Raw genomic sequence first — 22071 nt, 5'->3', positions numbered from 1 at the left:
AGTTATGGCTTCACAGGCAGGGGGACATTTAGTTTAGCATTCTGTTTCTATTAAATGGCAGAGGAAAAGAGTTTCCATCACCATAATCTGCATAGCGTTTTCAGGGCTCTTAAGAATATTTCAAAGATCAGTCAATTTGATCCTCCCACATTTGGAAAATGCTTCCATTTTATCAGTCATTGCTTTTAAATACATGGGAGAGAGAAAAGACATTTCATAAGCATCCTTTGGAGTATTAAAAAGTCACAGTTTCCATAATTGTTCGCCTCTTAGCCTAAGAATTCACAACTGCTTAAAGATAAGTTCCAAATAGCTACATCTTCAATCATATAAACTCTTTAATCTACAAACCCCAAGTATTTTGGCAATGTTCATTGGCTCTAATTTGTCTCAGAACTCCTTCTTATTACTTCATGGGCTCTGAATCTCTTTCTTTGTTTTACTGCCTAATGTCTGATTTTTTGCTCTGCTTTATTACAAAATCCACCCCCGCCCAACTTTCCCCTGGTCAACCTCTCTTTACTCAGTCTTTTAAAACATTCAAGTTTTTCACCTTCGCCAGGGTGTGTGTGCGAGGTTAGGCCAAAGTTTCGTTCTGCCCCCGTTTGAACTCTCCCTGGAGGGGGTGTGGGCTGCGTTGCAGGCGTTCGCAGTCTTTTTTGGGGCCTTCTCTCTGTTGCGGGCGATCGCCTGCGACTTCTGCCCCCCAGCACTGTCTCCGCATCACTCCAGAGTTTTGCCTAAACTTCCGGTTGGCACATCCACTGCTTTCCTCCCACTGCTTCTCACTTCTTTAGGCATCGTTTGTATGCACTACATCTGACTGCCTTTTTGAGAAGACAGTGAGTAACCTTGTACATATTTTGTCATCCACTGTTGCAGCCTGACTTATAATAAAAACTTAGAACTATATCCTCTGGGAAACTGATTCCACTGGCAAATCTAAAACCTTGAAGATTTGGTCCGAAATAGCTTAAAATACTTTGTTATCTGCTAAGTATTGGACTGGCTGAAAAGTTCGTTCGGAACACGTTAACGGGAAAACCCGAATGAACTTTTTGGCCAGCCCAATACACGACTAGGTTCTACACTGAGTAAGGATAGAACATTTTTAGATTATCAGTATTTGCTTGTCAATATGCATGTTGTAAACCATTGTTTCACCCCTGTTTGGTGGCATTATGAACATAGCTGAACTTTTTTTCTTGTCTTGAATAAGTGGAAATACAATTGCTTAAGATGGTAAGAACCTGTCATTTAAGAACTGCTGAATTCTTTATCTTTCTTGGCATATTATAAAGTATCTTAAATATTACATTATTATGCTTATATTACTATTAAAAGAGAAAAACTTTCTAAAGCATTGAGTAAGTCATTGATTTAACAAATATTCATCAAGTGCCTCCTTTGGTACCTGAATAAATGCAATGAGTGTAATACCAAAACCAGAATGGAAAATCTTGGTCCCAGAGAATGAATTAGGCATCAGATGTCCTATTATTAATTTCTCCAAGGACTTCTTTTTCCCTAAACTTCTCATCTCCCTGATTAAAATTCAGGCACTGAGTCTCTTTCGGTTTGATGGGTACAGGTGGAAGTGGGGGACTGGGATTGGGGAACTTTTCCTGATGCATTCACAATTAATTCGAATAAGGAAAATTGAGGTGCGAACAGGAAGACCTCACTAATAGGGTTGCATCACACGGTTTTTAATCACTCTTCTGCTTGTTATTTTGTAGTTGTTGAACCTCCTTCAAATTTGATTGCCACGGAAGTCTCATCAAAATACGTTAAGCTAAGTTGGAATCCGTCTCCTAGCCCAGTGACTGGCTATAAAGTTCTCCTTACACCCATGACCACAGGAAGCCGACAGCATGCCCTGAGTGTGGGTCCTCAGACGACCACACTCAGTGTTCGTGACCTCTCAGCAGACACAGAATACCAGATCAGCGTTTCTGCCATGAAGGGACTGACATCCAGTGAACCGGTTTCAATAATGGAGAAGACTCAGCCAGTGAAAATTCAAGTGGGTGAGTTAATGGGTGTATCACTGAGTTTGGAATACCTGAAGGTCCATTTGATAGTATGCCTTCCTGGTTCAGGTTTACTTTTAAACAAAATGTTTGCAATAATTTTCTTTTAAAGCAGGCTGCTTACTAAGAAAACCGGATACCATAGACCTTCCACATGTGAGGTTCCGTATCCACAGATTCAACCACTGTGTGGTCTGACGTTGGTTGAATCTGCAGATGCGGAATCCATGGATCCGGAGGGCTTACTTCCCTGTGCCATTTTATAGAATGGACTTGAGCATCCCTGGAGTTTGGTGTGGGGAAGGAGGTCCTGGAACCAATCCCCCAAGGATGCAGAGGGACAGCTGTATCTATATTTTATTGATTAATTTGTATTTGTTGAACTTTAATGGGCTTTCTTTCTTTTTACAGAATGCTCACGTGGTGTGGATATAAAAGCCGATATTGTGTTTTTGGTTGATGGTTCCTATAGCATTGGGATTGCAAATTTCGTTAAAGTTAGAGCCTTTTTGGAAGTTCTCGTAAAAAGTTTTGAGATTTCACCAAATAGGGTACAGATAAGTCTTGTCCAGTACAGCCGGGATCCTCATACTGAGTTCACATTGAAAAAATTCACCAAAGTTGAAGATATACTTGAAGCAATAAACACCTTCCCCTACAGAGGAGGATCTACCAACACTGGGAAAGCAATGACTTACGTTAGAGAGAAAATATTTGTGCCGAGCAAGGGTTCAAGAAGCAACGTCCCAAAGGTCATGATTCTTATCACGGATGGAAAATCTTCCGATGCTTTCAGAGACCCAGCTGTAAAACTAAGGAATTCAGATGTTGAAATCTTTGCGGTTGGTGTGAAGGATGCTGTTCGCTCAGAATTAGAAGCCATTGCCTCTCCTCCTGCTGAGACCCATGTGTTCACAGTGGAAGATTTTGATGCTTTTCAGAGGATATCTTTTGAACTCACACAGTCTATCTGTCTTAGAATTGAGCAAGAATTGGCAGCTATAAAGAAAAAAGGTCAGTAGACTTTGTAAAGTAAAAGTTATCTCTTCATGAACAAAGCATTTTTGGTTCTAAAATTGTGGATAATATGCTTTGTCAATTCTTTTTATCTATAGGAAAAAGTAACTTTCCTATGTTATCGAAAACTACTGAACTTAGCTCATTTAGCTCTGAGATATGACTTTCTCCTGGGTATGGGTCAGGAAGTTATTGGTGAAAAAGCTGTTTATCCTAAGAGTCATGAGCTGTTTTTGATCTTAGATCCTCAGTCAGGGCGGGGAACCAGCTTTATCAAACCCATTTGTCGCATCCAATTCAATAACCACGAATTGAGTGTCTACCATGTGTTAGATGCGGAGCTAGTTGCTTTGAATCAAAGGCGACTGGAACATAGTCCTGGATCTTTGAATCTTTCTTATGCATTCTCTTTTCTGGACCATTTTTGGGCATCCTTCCTCACATCTGGAATTCCCTATCCTTTTTTCTTCATTTGTCCAAATTCTGTTTTTCAACATTTGATTAAAAGTCCCATCTCTTTCATCAAGCTTCTTAACTGTTATAGGGCTATAACACTTATCACTTGTAGTCATTTGGCATTCAAATATACTACTTTGTTTTGTTAATAACTTTACACTCTCTTGTCTCTCCAATTTGATTGTATGTCCCCTAAGGATAGTGAGTGTGCCTTAAACATTGCGCCTTCCTATGATTTAGTTTAATAAATATTCTTTTGTTAGGAAAAAAATGTTAAATTATTACTTTGAAATATCTGTCTACCACCAAAGGTTAATATCTGATTGCCCGGCATGAATGGGAACATTTTGATGGTTCATTTTAGGTCTGTTACTGTTTAAGTATTCCAGTTGTGGGCAGGACCATTCCATTAGCGCTTTGTCTTAAGAAGCTCAAAACTCTAATTCAGTTTTAACTGGTTATTTAAACACATAACTTAGTATTATGAATGGTCAAGACAAATGATCAGGACCTCTTTGCGGGGCTGTGAGTGAGAGGCTTTCTCTCAGTGGTCTTGTGTGCAACGTTTACTCAGTGCATTGGTCTCAATGACCACTCTCCCAAATGAATGTAAGGCATTTGAAAATGTATGTAGTCATTAGGTCCATTTTTGCTTTATAGATTTAAAAATTTTAGCTATGTCCTTTTTTTTTTTCCTTAACAGCTTACGTGCCTCCAAAGGATCTTAGTTTTTCTGAGGTGACTTCCTACAATTTGAAAACCAGTTGGTCTCCTGCTGGAGAAAATGTTTTTTCATACCACATCACCTACAAGGAGGCTACTGGGGATGGTGAGGTGACAGTGGTGGAGCCAGCCTCGAGCACCAGTGTCGTTCTCGGCAACTTGAAGCCAGAGACCCTGTACCTGGTCAACGTGACCGCGGAATACGAGGATGGCTTCAGTACACCCTTAGCTGGAGAGGAGACCACCGCAGAAGGTGTGAGAGGGTTCTCCACTGTTTTCCCCAAACTAACAGTTTATTGTAGAACAAAGTTACCATTTGAAATAACCATCTGCTTTATAGTCCAACACTGTGAATGCCTTCGTAAGATTCAGTACCTTTAAAACACAGCTACTCATAAATCTTTATTTATTTATTATTTATTATTTATTTTTGGCTGTGTTGGGTCTTTGTTTCTGTGCGAGGGCTTTCTCTAGTTGTGGCAAGCGGGGGCCACTCTTCATCGCGGTGCGAGGGCCTCTCACCATCGCGGCCTCTCTTGTTGCGGAGCACAGGCTCCAGACGCGCAGGCTCAGTAGTTGTGGCTCACGGGCCTAGTTGCTCCGCGGCATGTGGGATCTTCCCAGACCAGGGCTCGAACCCGTGTCCCCTGCATTGGCAGGCAGATTCTCAACCACTGCGCCACCAGGGAAGCCCTCATAAATCTTTTTAAAAAGAGAAAAACTCTTAAGTAAAAGACCCTAGATTTATTGTGATGAATTTGAGGTTGAGACATAGAGAACTGTTAATAATTATGGAACTAACTCTGGAAATACTGCTTATCTAGCATTTTCTGTCCCATGTACCAACAGTGTCTTGTTCAGATACTTCTGAAACTACCAAACTTCTGATGGCGAATATATATTACCAAAATTTTTTTCTTTTTTAAAATTGTGGTAAAATATACATGTATATACGTAAAACATAAAATTGACCATTTTAACCATTTCAAGTGTACATTTCAGTGGCAATTAACACATTCAATGGTTGTGCTAACATCACCACATTCATCTCCAAAACTTTTTCATCTTGCAAAACTGAAACTCTCTACCTGTTAAACAATAACTCTCCATTCCTGCTACCCTCTGTCCCCCCGACCATGGCAACAAACATTCTGCTTTCTGTTTCTATGAATTTGATGACTCTAGGTTTCCATATGAGTGGAATCATACAGTATTTGTCCTTTGGTGACTGACTTATTTCACTTAGCCTAGTGTCCTCAGGGTTCATCAGTGCTTGTAGCATGTGTCAGAATGTTCTTTCTTCTATGGCTGAATGATATTCTGTTGTATGTATGTACCAACATCGGTGGACACTTGGGTTGCTTCCACCCTTTAGCTATTGTGGATAATGCTGCTAAGAACATGGGTGTACAAAGTTTACCAGATATTTTAAGCAATATTTGTTTAGATGTGTCCACTTTACTGGATAGATTTGAGTACTTTCTGATACATTTCTCTACATTTGACATTTAAAGGATTCCAGTGAACCTGGTTAGAAGGCCAGCACCAGACAATTACTCTTGATGTATACAGTGAATATTACAAGAGATATCAGTCATTCTCCTCCATTTTTATTCGGTACAGAAGAGGCTGAAACAGCAGCGTGAGCAATTTTAGTTACAAAGAAGTACTGGCTGACAGGGAGGGCATAGGTTGGTCTACTTGCTGATAAAAGCTAGAGAATCTTTTCTCTGAAAAAATTTTCAAGTAAGATTGATTTTTCTTTTGTGCATGGTTTAGGTATATTTCTGCCCGAAGGCTAGTAGATAAACTAAATGGCCTAAGATGTCTTCTTGTCTTATGATTTTTGTGATAGTATAACCTAGCAGTCCACACTTAGATATTTATGACTTTCTGATGATTTCTCTGTAATGCCCACGTTGCGGCTTCATGAGCCTGGCCCTCTTTCTTCAGCACTTTGGGATGGGGATGGAACTATGCCTCAAGAAGAAATTGAAGTCTAAAGGGTTTTTGAACAGAGCCAACTATATTAGTTTACACTCTAGTTTTTGGTCATTGGGCTACTACAATAGAATTTGGTAATACCTTTCCAATTCTGCCGTCTGTACTGAAATCTGAGATTTAGATTTTCTTTTGTCAGTAAGGAAGTGTCTGATTCAATACCTTTATTAGACTAGCAATTATTGAGCTTCTGCCATGTGTCAGGTACTATGATAATCGTTTCCATGGATTGTCTCATTTAACCGCCTCAGTAACCCTACAGATAGTCACATTTTTACTGTTGGGTAATCTGAGACTCAAAATTACACATTAATTAAATTTCAGAGCCAGTATTCAAATCCATCAGTTTTGTTTTGACTCATTTAGTCTTTTTCCTTGCCATATTGAATGAATCATGGATGTAAGTCTGCCACCTGCCATTTCTTTCTTTTCTTGAGGTATACAACTCCTTTTTCCCTGGAGTGGTCTATTGGTGTGTTGGACATTTAGATAAACTTCTAATTGTATGTGAGGTGCATGCAGATATATTGCACTGTGGTCTTACCCCAGTAGATTTAGTTCATCTTTCCTGACTGTGTTGTCCATATGAACAATTTGCTTCTTAAACAAAAAGGTCATTAAACCACAAAATCAAATGATGTTCTCATTTGGGCTTAACGAAGATTTCATTTAAGACTGTCAGTGTGTGGGTGTTACTTACATTGCAGTTTAACCTCGGGATTTAGATTCAAGTAGCATTCATTAGGTACCTACAATGTATTTGGTCTAACACATATATGGTCTAATTATTCTCACGGCAAATGACTGTGCAGATAAAAAAATGAGTTGTGGGACTGATTGGATAAGAGAGTTTGTTCAAGTGGGTAAATGTGGTAGACCTGGGTGTTTAGGTATTATTCTCCTACTTTTCTGAGAAAATCTAGTAAGAGTGAAAGCCTTGTTACTTACGTTTGAAGAAACAGATTGTTTTTATTTTTGAATTTTATGTCAACATTAATTTACAATTTCATAGAGTACTTATGATATTAAAAGTTTACTGTTATATACCTCTTTATCTGATTAAAAAGTCGACAGTACTTCTTTTCTTTCTGGGTATTGTGGAGTGTTTGCTCTTTCAGAATCTAGTAAATATCTGGCTAAATGCATGCAAGAACCAGGATGTTTGTCAAAAAACTGCTCATGGATTTGCTGAGAGAAATGCTGTAATTTAGTGATCAAAAACTAGTGTTTTATTTGTCACATAAAATGAGTCAACTTATTATTTTTTAAATTTCAGTAAAAGGAGCACCTCGAAACCTAAAGGTGACGGATGAGACTACAGATAGCTTTAAAATTACCTGGACTCAGGCTCCGGGGAGAGTCTTAAGGTATCGAATTATCTATAGACCAGTTGCTGGTGGAGAAAGCAAAGAGGTTACCACCCCAGCCAATCAGAGGAGGAGAACGCTGGAGAACCTGACTCCAGACACAAAATATGAAGTATCTGTAATTCCTGAATATTTCTCAGGATCTGGCTCTCCGTTGACTGGAAATGCAGCCACTGAAGAAGGTAGAGGAAATATGCTCATCATTTGGTAACAACCGAAATCTTAGACTGTAGGAGCAGCTTTGGACAACTATCCAGATGCTGTGGGCCATGAGACACTTTGTCTCAATTATCTGAGTACCTTCGATGGTAGTCCTATTAGACTTGACTTACTCAAATATTTGACTTACTCATGACAGCATTTATTGGTGTCAAAAGAACCTGAATGCTATGAGATGGTCCAAATATTCTTTCAAAATAATATTATTAAATATTCTAATATAAACTGAAGGATGACTAGGGATTAAAACTCAAATCGTTATGTACCATTGAGACAGATTACATATTGTTTCTTCAGGAAAGATTTAAGAATATTAACATGTTTTTATTTAAATGGAATGGTTAGGCTCCTAGGATAGATTCTGATATTAGTTGCAAATTATTAACATTTAATGTGTGGTTTCATTGAGGAAAATTAAGACACTCTTAATTTTCATTTCATTCCTTATCTTTAAAGTTTTTAAAAAATAATAATAACTACATATTAGCAATAATGAAGTTATTAAGCAACTATTTGTATCAGGTTCCGTGCAAAGAGCTTTTCATATATTATCTCATTTAATCCCTGCATAGAATCTATGAAGTTGTTACTTTTTTATCCCAGTTTTACAAAAAAAATTGAGGCTAAGGGAACTAAATAATAGCTCAGAGTCATGTTGCTCATAAGCAGTGAATCTGAGTTTGTGGACTTTCTTGCCCTTGTGCAGACACTCATGTTCTAGCTGGGCCTGCGTCACTACTTCCCTCCTGGTACAGCCTAGCTAATTAGCCTCTCCTGCAGAGACACTTTCTCCTTCCACCTGCTCTCTTCCTCCTCTCTTTCCTCTGAGAAGTCACTTCTCTTTCACTCTTTCCAGTTGGGGACCCAGGGCTCTTTGTGCCAGGCACCAGAAGAAGACCCAGTGACGCTTCATCTTTCTGTTTTCTGGAGTTAAAGTGGCTGGCGATGTGTGCCTGCTGGGGAGAGTCATAGACTTGGGTGCCTTGAGACCCTTCAGAGACCACATGGCCACACTACCAGGAAAGGCATGAAAAGCCAAACATAGTTGCAAAGAGATGGGCAGCCCAGCCCTTGAGTTTTATCCAAGACTCGACCTCACTTGGGCTGTTTCCTCTCATATATTTTTTTCTAGGGACGGCATTATTTTTTATCATTTATCATTTTTATCACATTGGTGTGTTTCCTGGCCATCACATTTAGATCATAGCATTATGCTAACAAACCCTTTTTATTGATGATTTCTTAGCAGAGTTAAAATCTCCATTGTGATACTAATCAACACGTATACACTTTATAGTGCTTTGTTCCACTTTTAGAGAAAACGCTGAAGTTTTTTACATGAAAGATTCTAACATGAAAGACTTTAGCATGTGTAAATACAGAAGAGGAATTAGATGGCTTTTGCTTTGTTTCTACTGACACATAGGGCCCAATTTAGAGATGCTTAAACTCTTCTGGCTAGTCAATAGTTACAATAGCCATAATCTCACCTAGGATATAAATTTGATTTCATATATATATATATATATATATATATATATATATATATATATATATATATATACATAATATATATATATAAATATATAAAGCAACAAAGTGTATTTTAAGTCATTTTATTAAATAATGAGTTTTGATGTTGTTGTTATTTTTTAATGAAGTTAGAGGGAACCCAAGAGATTTAAGAGTTTCTGACCCTACGACATCAACTATGAAATTATCGTGGACTGGAGCACCAGGAAAAGTGAAACAGTATCTCGTCACATACACCCCCGTGGCAGGAGGCGAGACTCAAGAGGTCACTGTGAGGGGAGACACAACCAATACTGTCCTGAGAGGATTAAACGAAGGGACACAGTATGCCTTATCTGTGACAGCCTTGTATGCGTCTGGGGCTGGAGATGCCCTTTTTGGAGAAGGGGCAACGCTTGAAGGTAATTACTGTCATATTTTATAGAAATCCCTGAGCTTGCCTGTGATCGCATTTAGGGAGCTTAAAATGTATTCAGAGAATGAAATCTGGGAATGTACGATCCTTTCTCTTAAAAGGAATTTGTACTGAAAAATAAGTAGTCATAAAACTGCCTCTTATTCAGAGACGTAGAATGTAAGCTACTGAAAAAATTAAATTTGATTGGGGAGAAGTGTACTGGGGAGCTGAGTGCATGGTAAAGCCGTAGAAATGCGTCTGCAATGCCATGGGCTGGTTAAATGGAGAATAGGTGTGTGACACTTGTGTGGGCAGGGGCCTTGGGAAACGTTTGCGGAGGAAGAGGGTTTGGATTGTCCAAGGTAACACAACTGCTGTCATCACCCAGGAGCAGGTAGAAACCTTTTTTGACTCTCAGCCTCTTTTCATGCACCATGCATATAAGCATTCATAATAGCTTGAAAAATGTGAGAATCCAAGTTACTGTTGATTTGTTTTCTAAATGATCTCTAAAATGCAGTTCAGGGTTAGAAGTTCAAAGTTAATGGAGTACTTAGTAAGAACCATCAAGACCGGAGCTGTTTCCTTGGTTCTCTGGAGTTCATTGTCAGAGGGCTTCATATTTCTTAGGCTCTTATGAACTATAATGGCAGCTTCGATTTGACTCACCACAATCACAAAGTAAGTCCTGTGTGAGAGAAAATACAAATTTAACTTAACCACAATGAGAATGGATTGTAGTGTTAAAAAGAATTATCCGTGGATGGTTCCAATGATGACTCAGTTCCATAGTTGGGGGTCTAAATGGGAGATCAGGTATAGCTTTCCTTTTGTTATCACCATCTTTTCTATGACTTATTTAAAACAATTGTAGGAAGAAAATAAATCTGAAGTATCTTTTGTAAAGTGAGAGCACAGTGATATTAGGCAAAATATCCCTCAAATTTAGTGGATCCAAGAGCTTGGAGGACTGTATATGTTATGATTAACAGGGACGAAGCCTACAAGAGGCAGTTTTGATTAAAGCGTCAAGACTTAGTTAAGAAATAAAAACAAATAGACAAAAACATTCTAATCAAAATTCTATCTCTAATAGTCACCAAGAGTTGAAGTCCAATACTCTGTGAGATTTATTATTAGAAGAGGATTTAAACGAAAGATTAAATATCAGTGTGTAAAGTACTGATTATCAGAAGAGTCCTGGTTTGGCTACCTTGCCATGTGACCTTGAAATAATCCCTTAACCCTGCTGAGCCTCAGTTTACCCATCTATAAAGAGGGGATGACCACTGTTCCCCCTTCCTCCCAGACTTACCGTGGAGATCAAATGGGAGAATGTAAGTGAAACGCTTTGGGAACTCTAAAATACCCCATGTGTATGAAATTTATCAAGGGGAAACAACATTCACTTTAGAACTGATATCTAAGAATACAGCTTTTGTAAGTATTTCAAAGATATTGATTGGTTACTCTAAAGTTTTGAAAATAATGAGAGAAATGGAAATTGCCTTAATTATGGAGACATAATCCAAACAACAAAAGCATGTGATCTTCATATCTGGAGCAACATTCAGAATTTCTGAGAAGATTGTCCTTTTCTTTTGACCTTTGAAGTTCTCTTTCTCATGTACTTTCTACAGGCTTTCAACATAGATTATTCACAGGATTTTTTAAGGATCAACTTTTGAGCTTTTATTTTTATAGAATAGTTGTAGATTATTTATATTTGCGAACATTTCTCCCTTATAAAGGATATCTTAGAAATAATTTAATAGTTTTACTTCTGCTTGTACCTTTTAACCTGCTGATATTCTTCTACATTTCTTACTTTAAAAATATATTTATATTCAGTCAAAAATCTTGATTCTAAAGATTAAGGCACCTTTACTAAGAATAATGTATTACCAATTTTGAGAAAATAAAATGCACATTTTAACTTAACAGCAAACATATACTACTGGGTGATGATTTATTTTTCTAGGCCAAGTGTATAGCTAAATTGTTTATAATCTTATGCCTTTGCACATGTGGTATAGAAAATCTACCAACTTGTATGCATGTGTGAGTGTGCACACACGTGTATCTGATCAGAAATAATCTCGATGGGAGATACACAGGTAGTAAAATAAATTAAAAAATTACTGTTTCCCATTCCCTGAGAAGGAAGAAAGCTAGATGATTTGCAAGTTCCCTTTAAAAATATAGTTAATTCATAACTAAATTGTAAGAGTAGATTTTTTTCCATTGACACCAAAGCTCTTTACTATAGTGAAGGATTAGAGAAATTGCTGCCAGCCTGATTTTATTAACATATTTATCTCATTGCATGATGTGTGGTAAACTTGAGGAATATGTGAAAGCATAGTTGTGACTAAGTGAAAATAATAGAAGATTTGTGCCCCTGGTTATTCTATTTCATTTTATTATATTAACCTAGCCAAATCCACATACCATATACAGGAATAGGATATGATGGTAAATGCAGGGAATGGAAAGCCCAGAATCAGAGCCAGGCAACTGCTTTTGAGGGTTGCTGTTTTTCTAATCTGTTTTTCTCTTGGGAGAGGAGGTGGTTAGAGCAGACCTCGAAGGAATGTTTCTTCCATCCAGAAGCATGGCTTAGCCAGCAAGGGCATTCTGTGGGTTGAAAATTTTATAGATTGACTGAAGTGCATTCTATTCAATTAAAAAAGAATTAAAAAACATAATTAGTGTGGTCTACAACCATCCCTAACTTGAATCTGTTTCCTAGTGCTTTCTTGAAATGCCGCCAATGATCAGAAAATTCCCCTGTCCCTGGAAGGGAGATTTATTAGCATTGGCGTTGGGGAAGTTCATGGTTGGCCCCAGTACTGTATGAAACAGATTCAGAAAGCCAGAGTTTATTACCATTTCAGATCCAAACTTCAGAGGAATCTGAGCACAAACTATTAGGTTTGATTTACATTGTTTCTTACTCCTGTTGTTGGTAAAGTGGGTTTAATGTAATTACTAAAACACCGCTGTACATGTAAATGAACTTTAAGTCTTGAAAGAACTTTTGGTTGTCACTGTTAGTGTTTACAGAGAGGGAAACCTGCTCTTGTAAACCTCGAAATGAATAATGCCCATTTTAATTCAGAGATTACCACAAGTGAATGAAAATTTCAGTTTTGGAATAATACAGTTCTTTTATTTTTGAGTGTGTTTTTTGGCCATGGAAAAGATGATTTTTTCAGAATTTCCTTTGTTTCAGTTGCCATAGCAACTCTCCAGTGTCCTACACATGAATGGCTTCCTATACATCAAAGCAAGCTAACTCAGCTGACATTTTGTTACAATGAGGTTTTTAGCACATTACAGGAATTCTTCTGCAAGATGTTGAATGACATGGGGCCCCTCCAAGATGGACTAAATAAGGCCTCTATGTTTTCCTAGATTTACTGCTGTCTCATAATTTGAAAAATCATACATTCTGCGTATAACAACTCTGATGTTTCCAGGGAACTTTAGCACAATCACCAAACAGTAATTCATATTTTCTTTTCTGCAAATCAATGGCTTATCAGAGAAAAATCTATATTACATCAGAGAGGTGACACTTATGGAAGAAATCTCACCCGGGCTTTGAGGTTGAAGGTCCATTTAATTGTTTAGGGGTCTTATAGAACTATGTGCTGCTTAAAGTAATTAAGTTAACTGATCAATAGTGAACTTTGTCCTTTGGAATGGTGACTCCAAGTCGTTGGTTGTAAATCAAGTGTGTTTCCACATGAACGTTATCCAGAGCAGGTCTTCTGTATTCTGCTGTGGAAAGTTGGATGACTTTGAGCTGAGCTCTAACGGAAAAGACAAATTGATTCAGAAGAGGGTTTACATTACATTTTCAATTTAACTTCTATTTTTGAAAGTGGTATGTGAAACTCAATGGAAGCCGGCTGGAACCATCTATAAGGTGAAAATAGAGTTTCATTTCATAATGATTAATATTTCCGTTATCATCATTGGCTAATTTGTGTATAATTATATTTGAATTGGATGACGATTTGCTTTTTAGAAAGCAAATGGAAAAGAGCTAAGGAAATGTAGGAAAGTTACTTAAATGAGGCCTTAGTTCTTTGGCCTCATCTGTGGAAAAAGTAGAATCAACCCTCTGTGGATGTTCAGATCATGAGAAATGCACCTGTCTAATTACTTGCCCCAGCAGCACAGAGATGCATGCACGCAGGCACCAGAAATGATGCCTTTTGAATATATGTGAGTATGTCCTGTGATCAGATCAGAAATACTGAGTATCAAAATTTCAAAAACTGATGAATTTTGTTTGTTTAAATTTATGACAGAAAAGCATGGTTATTCCTTACATCTATCCTGGTACTATACTGGGCAGAACAGAGTAGAAGGGAGAACTATTGAGATGGAATCAAAGGAATAGAGATGAAGGCATGCCGTCATTGCAGAAGATGACTTGTTTGAAACGATTGCCGGACATTCTATTCCCAGAGGTAAAAGTAATATGCAAAGTGCAGGCATATGGTTCAGAACAGCAGAAAACAAGTACCATGAGATTAAATTATTGAGAACAATGTCACTTAGGTAAAAAACGTGAACAAACCCAAACATCATAAAACATATATTTGTAAGTCTTGGGGCAAAGGGAGAGGAGGAGCTCAAAACAGGGGAGCCTTTGCTGGTGCAGAAGTGGGTCCACGTTTGGGGAAAGGTTGAGACAAAGTGGCAAAAAGTCTCCTGGAGTTGGTTTCTGCTCGCTGCCGCTGTTTCTATGTCTTCCCCTTTTGAAGAATGGCAACCTTTGCTGGGCAGAGGCTATATACTGGTCTTCTTACATCTTTCTTATTCCTCTCTCTTTCCTCTTCCTTCCCAGGTACACTAAAAAGAGACTCTCTCGCAAACCCAATCCAAGCCAAATAATCTCTTTCTGTAGCTACTGATGTCTGAAGTTCCATAGTTTGAGGACAAAACCTACAATTCAATATATTAAGCCAAAGCAAATGCCTGGCTAGGTAACACTTGGGTCAAACCTCATTCACAGGAAAATGTGGTCAACACTTGAAGAAGAAACATGCATTGAGAGCCATTTCCTTCTGACGCAGGATGGAGGGGAGGAGACAGTGGTGAAATCCCACTCATGTTATGGGATGGAAAGGGTGTGATGAGAGGCTTCAGTCAACTTCTCCGTTCTCCGAGGGTCAGCCTTGGGCACGTGCCACTACCTAAGGAGTGACTTGTTGTGTGTGGCCATAGACCCATGCGATATAGAAACCATCACGCCGTCCTACACAGCGTCCCTGTGTCCGCCGATTTTGACCAGCTTTGCTTTAATCACACTGGCCTTTATTTCACCACACCTGTCTCTCATTTCAGAGTGAAAGCGAGTGTGAGGGTTCCTTCCCACACTGACCAAACAACTTCCAAATAAATGCCCCCAAATGAGAAAAGAGTAGAGAATCGTGGAGGAATTAGGATCACAGAGGAGACTGAAAAGATTTTTAGGAAGCATCAGGGCTCAGGCACATCTCCAGATACTCCAATTTAATTGATCTGGGCATGGCCGAGTCTTTAGCTCTCTGGGTGATTCTGTGTATCTGATCGGGTCCAGTCCAATTATTGCATTGCTGAGGGTCCCAGGGCCCCAGGAGGTGATGGCCTGCTCACCAGGTCCCCAGACCAGCTTGGCCATTTGGCAGCCTGACAGTCAGATCACAGGGTGAATTCAACTGCTGCTTTTTTTGTAAGTTAATATTTGGCCAAGCCAAGTTTCCATGTTTTAAAATTTCAAGGGTTATAGGTCTGATAAAATAGACTTGTCACGAGTACATCATATTCTCAAGATTCGTGGGTGTAATGCAACAGCTTGAAAACCCAACTCCCCCGCTTTTTGGAGAAAAAAGGTTTTTCAATGCATTTGACAACAGTATAAACTTAATATTTAGGATTATTATTATTATTTTTTTAATTAGTTAATTAATTAATTTATGGCTGTGTTGGGTCTTCGTTTCTGTGCAAGGGCTTTCTCCAGTTGCGGCGAGCGGGGGCCACTCTTCATCGCGGTGCGCGGGCCTCTCACTGTCGCGGCCTCTCTTGTTGCGGAGCACAGGCTCCAGACGCGCAGGCTCAGTAGTTGTGGCTCACGGGCCCAGCTGCTCCGCGGCATGTGGGATCTTCCCAGACCAGGGCTCGAACCCGTGTCCCCTGCATTGGCAGGCAGATTCTCAACCACTGCGCCACCAGGGAAGCCCTAGGATTATTTTTATCAAATTGACTGATTGACATAACAAGAAACCCATTGAAGCAGCTTATCTTTTCAATCTTGGCTTCTGATTTGAGGTGTCTTTTTTCTTTCTTCGGATTCCACATTTCTTTGTCATGAACGTGCAGTGTTGCAGTGCCAGTGCCTGCCAGTAACGCCTTTATGCGCGAGGCAGAAACTATAATTTTTTGAGGATTTTTTTCTGTGACTGAGAATTTACTTAGTGTTCACTTGAATTAGTGTTGTCATGCCATTAACTGGAACTCAGGAATATTTTTCAGCTAATATTTTATTTGAATCTTAAAAAGTGGTTTTACAGATTCTTTCCAGGACGTTGACAAACCTTGCAAAGGCCTTTACTGCAGTTTTACTAATATTTTGTTCTAGCTTTCCAGGTCTTGAGAGTGTTAACATAGTTGATTAAAATCCATGGGAATACATGCCTCGTGAGCTAGGCTCCTTTTGTTTGTAGCCCAGAAGTATCTTTGTGAATGTATTTTTGCTTCAACCACAGTTCCCTTCCTATTATTTTCTCACAGCGAAATCATTAGCCTGTGTTTGTGAGATTGATGTCGTGTTGCCATGGAAATAAACAATGTCACAAATTCGGTGCTATAGAAAGTAGGGAGAAAAACAGGCTGAGAAGCATAACCTTTGGGAAAACTAGAAACTAAAATTATTGTTTGTAAATGACTCCAGTGTTAATTTGGAAGATAATTCCCATGTTCTAAGCTAACTTTGTCTTATACTTTTCGGGAATGTTATTAATGCAGCTCGTTAGCTCACTTAAATTCAGAATCACTTTCAAGTACTTTCAAGTATGATTTCACAACAGTTGTTGCTAACTGCAACTTAGGAAATTTAAGTGAAGAGGCACATATGAAAAAAGGATGTAGTGTATATCAAGCAAAGGACACATGCTGCAGATTTAAAACTTAGAGACCAGTAGTTGGGCTATCAATGATCAAAACAAAATAAAAAGCAAAAAAAAAACCAACAACCAAGTCAAACCCAACCCAACCCAACCCAACCAAAGAAACAGTTTGTTTATATTCCTGTAAATAGAGAAGATGTAAAGATGTGTGACCATTTAAGTAGCAAATACGATTAGAAAAGACCTTCAAATGAAGATTAGCCTCAAGTACTGGGGGAAAGAAGTCAGTATGTTCTTGAAAATAAATATTCTAGGTTGCAGTGAAATATGTAACTAATTTCCCTCCAGAGATGAGATGTCCTGTCAGCAGCTGAAGTTATTTATAATAGAATTAGAATTTTCCATTTCATCTTGGGGTCTGGTAGGATGCCCAGCTCCCATTTTATTTATTTTTCCCTCTGTAATCTACCATATATGATAGGTTTTTGTCCACTAAGATTTCTTTTTCATTTACTGTTATCTTTATGTACTGAAATTTAAATAATTATGAGTATTTTAAAGATACTCATTTTTACTCTGATTCAAGTGAAATAACAGTCTTCAACATTCTTGTAGCAGCATTATATATCATTTTCTTGAATACACAACAATTACTGGTAATACGTATGCTGTAGAAGCAGATAGTTTTATATTTATGTCATACTGTGGCATAAACCCTAGTAAAGGTAGCCAATATAAAGTGACCTGTATATTTATTGTACATTTAAATTACGGAAAGTTAGGGTTTTATTGGTAGACATCTGTGTCTCCTATTAAGTCAAGGTTGCCGTGTTTTTCCATTTGGGTTGTACTTTTTTTTTTTTAAATGAGAGAGCCAAAATTTAGCAGCAAGCATTTTTGATTGGCTAGAACAAGTGGTGTGTTTTATTTTGATGACTAATTGCTTTTAGATTTTCTGGAAGAATTGGTGGTTTTTAGTTTCCTTAGGGTTAAGCTATAATTGAAAATTTGCATTTCTGCTTTTTTTAGCTTTGTGAACAAATAGAGTTTCCCCCCAAAAAAGATTGTTGGAATTAAGATTTGCAAGTGATATGAGATTGTTGGAGTTATTGGAAGTGGTATGTTGAAACTGAGCTTATTTAAATAAGATAAGAGAGGAAAAGATGATGGTGAAGAAATAAAGATCTTTGTGCACAATAAGGAGAACTGAACTGTAAAATTTGGGGATTTAGATGCTTTTTTTTCCTTTGCACTTTTTTTTTTAGGCACGTACTTCTTCATATTTCGATGCCATTCTTGTCCTGAAGGACATTTCAATCTGATTGGACATATGGGGGCCAGGGTGATAGGCAGGAATCAGGTATAATTCTAAAGTTTAATCCCATCTTCTGTTCCACTGACAGAATAGGACAGACAGCTTAGAAGGAAGAAATGGGCAACATTAGACAAATTGACTCCAGCAAATCAGGATGTCTATTAGGATGAAGGAGTATTTACATGTATAGTAGACATTAAAAAATGATCCCCCTTTCACTTCTATTCTAGAGCGTGGTTCACCCCAGGATTTGATTACTAAAGATATCACCGACACATCGATTGGTGCTTATTGGACGTCTGCTCCGGGAATGGTTCGCGGTTACAGGGTCTCGTGGAAATCGCTGTATGATGATATTGAGGCTGGAGAGAAGAGTCTTCCTAGAGATGCAATTCATACTGTGATAGAAAATCTGCAGCCAGAGACCAAATACAGAGTTTCAGTATTTGCAATTTACAGTAGCGGAGAAGGAGAACCTTTGAGTGGAGAAGCCACAACTGAATGTAGGTAACAGTCCGAGGGGGTTTGAGTGTGTTGACGCTACCTAATAGCTATCAGCTCATGATAACCACTTGCATTTTTTTTCCTCATATGACAAATGGGGACTAAAAAATTAGCACCTTTAATGAATGTGGTTTAAATTCAGGTTTGTTTTGTATCTAAAATTATATCAAAGTCTGCAATACTGAATCCCTTCCAACTACCTACACAGTTGACCCTTGAACAATGTGAGGGTTAATGTGAGTATAATTTATAGTCGGCTCTGCTTATCTGAGGTTCCTCTGCATCTCAGGAAAAAACCAACCTCAGATCATGTAGTCCTGTAGCATTTGCTAGTGAAAAAAATCCGTGTATAAGTGGACCCTCGAAGTTCAAACCTTCATTGTTCAAAAGTGAACTGTGTTTGTCTCTCTCTCAGTCTCTCTCTCTCTCTTTTTTTTTTTTCTGGTGGAAAGATCAACTAGATAAGAAGCTCGGCTAGTAAAAAGATCAGAAGCTATGGAGACAAAGAAAATTCAGGCACATTTATAACTATATTACCTTGGGCAAGTTCTTGAACCTTCTTTGAGCCTCAGTTTCCTAATGTGTAGAATGCAGCCTCAGATTGTCTTGAGGATTAAATGAAATAACAGTGGGCAAAGCACCAAGCATAGTGCCTAGCTACTTAGAGAAGGTTGAGGAATGATCTGGCTATTGAGACTATGATTGTTATACACCCAAGACTAATCCTAGATTATTTTTACTATGTTTGGGGAGGCTAAGTCAAGTCTACTCAGGTTTCTGGGGGCAAAAATTTACCTTCATCTCATTAATATTCTTTCTTGTGAAAAATTTTGAATCACCCTCTCATCATTTATTATCAGGTGGCTAGTGAGAGGCGTGTTGGTATTTCTTAATTGTCTTTCCTAAAAAGTAATTTGTTAAGGATGGGCATTTCTAAGTATTTATAGGAGAAAAGTTTATTCCCATTGTTTGGGAGGATTTTAGGAAAAGGGGAAAGATTGGGACATTCTTGCATTTCCTTTTATTAGAAAGAATTGGAGGAAAGGGGTGGTTTTTCTGCCAAAGGAGGAGAGAGGGAAACGCCACGAGCAATTTCAATGAAGTCCTGTATCCTGATTTTAGGTTGTCCTTAAATGAAAATCTTTTGGTCTGAGTTCTCTGAGGAATTCATCTTTTTTTTTTTTTTTTTTTAAATCACTGGCAAACTCAGTTGGATATGTCTAAGCTTAAATCTGTGTCAAAATTAACCAGATTAAAAAAATCAAACTCCTTATAGGAGATTTAAATACAACAAAAGGCATATTTCTCAGATAGTCACATGATCGGTTTCCATGGTAGTGATTGAAATCTTGCGTCTGAACATATTGGCTGATATAGTTCGAGAAGCTGGCCCAAATTCATCTCTATTTCTGGTAAATGTTCACTTGTTGTAAAGAGAAACCGTGTTGTAAACTTAGGCCACATATGACACATCTAGCTAAATTTATTTGTAGGAGTGAAGATACAATTCACGTGGCTGAGAAATTATCAAAATTTATGTATTTAGAGGGAAACTTTTTCCAAAGATTCTCCTCCATCATTTCTTCTTGTGAAAAGATTGAATCCTCAGATATTTATTTGGGATTTAAAATCTCCCCAAGGATATGTTTTCGTCCAAAGCAAGTATGTTAGCAGAAATCCTAGATAGACTTTCATCTCTAAGAAGCTGAGCATCTAAGAAATTTTCACTATTTCTTGGCTAATTGATTGATTTAAAGGTGAGTGAACAGAAAAGCCTCTTTTGAACTATGGACAGACTAGGCAGCAATGAAAGTACATTTTTTAGAGATGATGCCAGCTGCTCAAGCAGCTAGGCAAGTACGATGGAAGACAGGAACCTTTCTTTGTTCTACTACCGTTTTGTCGTTGTGTTTTGCTTTGCTCTCTTTGTGGAAAGTGAGGTAGTTTAGAAAGTACTTGGAGAAATCTGAGTCAGATGCAGTATATTCAGGTGGTGGATGAGTCCTAAATGGTGCAGATAAGTGGGTCGAGTCACTGGGTCATGCTCTTCGAGTTTCTTCTAAACTTCCAAGGAGACATTTTGGAAGTATTTTCAGGAAATATTTTCTGTTTTCACCTGACACTCAGAGACATGGTATGCAGACTGTTGATACAATGAAAACCATGAATTGTGGCTAGAAAGCCAGCAGATGGGAAACTTTCTACTGGCCCTCCAATTATGGCAGCTGGTTTAGCAGAGGTACAGTGGGTGTTGGAAAGCATCTTGTGAGAGTTACTAAAACATGAAAAGAACTTAGAGTGGGAGTATTAACAGCATTTTATAGCGTGCGGCATACCTGTGAATGGAGTGAAAAATCTTGCTTTTTCCTTATGGGAAGCCAGCAAGGATTTTTTTTCTCTCCTTAAAATCCAAAGTTTCCCATTAAATCTAAGATGAGATATGTTGGACTTTATTTAGCTTCAATTCCTCTATTTTAAAGAATTAATTAAAAGTCAGGAATACAATTGAGATCCTTGAAGCATTTCAAGGTATGAAGTACAATATTTGACTATTATTAACATGTTTAAATTTGGGAATATTTTAAAGTTTGGGATCCCACTCTTTTGGGGACATAGGTTTCTTTTTAGACCAATACTCATAAGATTTAAATGTCCATTTTTCTCAATTCTGAGTTGTATGAAATTGGTTTGAGAAATGTGTGTAAGGGAGAGATGTCCTTTTCCACTGAACAAACGTTGAAGAGATGGAAACAAGAGGTCAGAAAACATATTTTAGCAGAACTCTTTATAGAAAAGTGTTAGACACACATTGATTTATTCAACATTTGTAACAGATAGACTGTTCTGTGTACTATTCTTTCCCATACTCTTTCCAAAATCCTATGTAAGGTCTTTACATTTTTTGTTTGAAAATATATATTTTTTTCTTTTAATAGTTCACTTACCTGGAGAATAGTAATGGAGAATTGAGGATTAACTAAATAAATTTTAATATTTCCAGAAAGTAATGGAATTGGCTGAGAATTCTCTTACTTTCTTTAAACCCTAAAATTAAAAAATTGCAACCAATATACTCTTAGTTGAAATTATACGTGCATCTTTCAGGAAACTAACTCATAACCATATATTGAATTTCTTTACCTATTTTGTCATTCTTACCTTTGCCCTCTGTACATAATATATCTTTTGCTTTTATGGCTGCTGTCAAGATTTTCTTTTTATACTGATTTTAAGTAATTTGCTTATGATGTGCCTTGGTGTAGTTTTTTCATGTTTCTTGTGCTTAGGGTTCATTGAGATTGTTGGATCTGTGGGTTTATAGTTTTATAAAATTTGAAAATATTCAGACCATTATTTCTTCAAATATTTTATTTATTGCCAC

The 22071-nt window shown here is 37.8% G+C and overlaps 1 protein-coding gene across 4 annotated transcripts in view; it reads left to right on the top strand.

The window, feature by feature from the left end:
* Nucleotides 1-22071, top strand: part of COL12A1 (collagen type XII alpha 1 chain) — a 116247-nt gene that overhangs the window by 18119 nt on the left and 76057 nt on the right. For 3 of the 4 annotated variants that reach the window (XM_068551626.1, XM_068551625.1, XM_068551627.1), the window contains exons 9-14: nucleotides 1740-2030; nucleotides 2445-3047; nucleotides 4210-4482; nucleotides 7507-7779; nucleotides 9478-9750; nucleotides 18416-18688. The exons of the other annotated variant lie outside the window; for it this stretch is intronic. In XM_068551626.1, coding sequence (XP_068407727.1) covers nucleotides 1740-2030; nucleotides 2445-3047; nucleotides 4210-4482; nucleotides 7507-7779; nucleotides 9478-9750; nucleotides 18416-18688 — 1986 coding nt within the window. The remainder of the gene's footprint in view (nucleotides 1-1739; nucleotides 2031-2444; nucleotides 3048-4209; nucleotides 4483-7506; nucleotides 7780-9477; nucleotides 9751-18415; nucleotides 18689-22071) is intronic. 4 annotated transcript variants of the gene reach the window in all.

Source organism: Eschrichtius robustus, chromosome 9, assembly GCF_028021215.1.
Source record: "Eschrichtius robustus isolate mEscRob2 chromosome 9, mEscRob2.pri, whole genome shotgun sequence".
Lineage (NCBI taxonomy): Eukaryota > Metazoa > Chordata > Mammalia > Artiodactyla > Eschrichtiidae > Eschrichtius > Eschrichtius robustus.
Note: the sequence above shows the minus strand (reverse complement) of the source record. Positions and strands in the feature narration are given on the sequence as shown.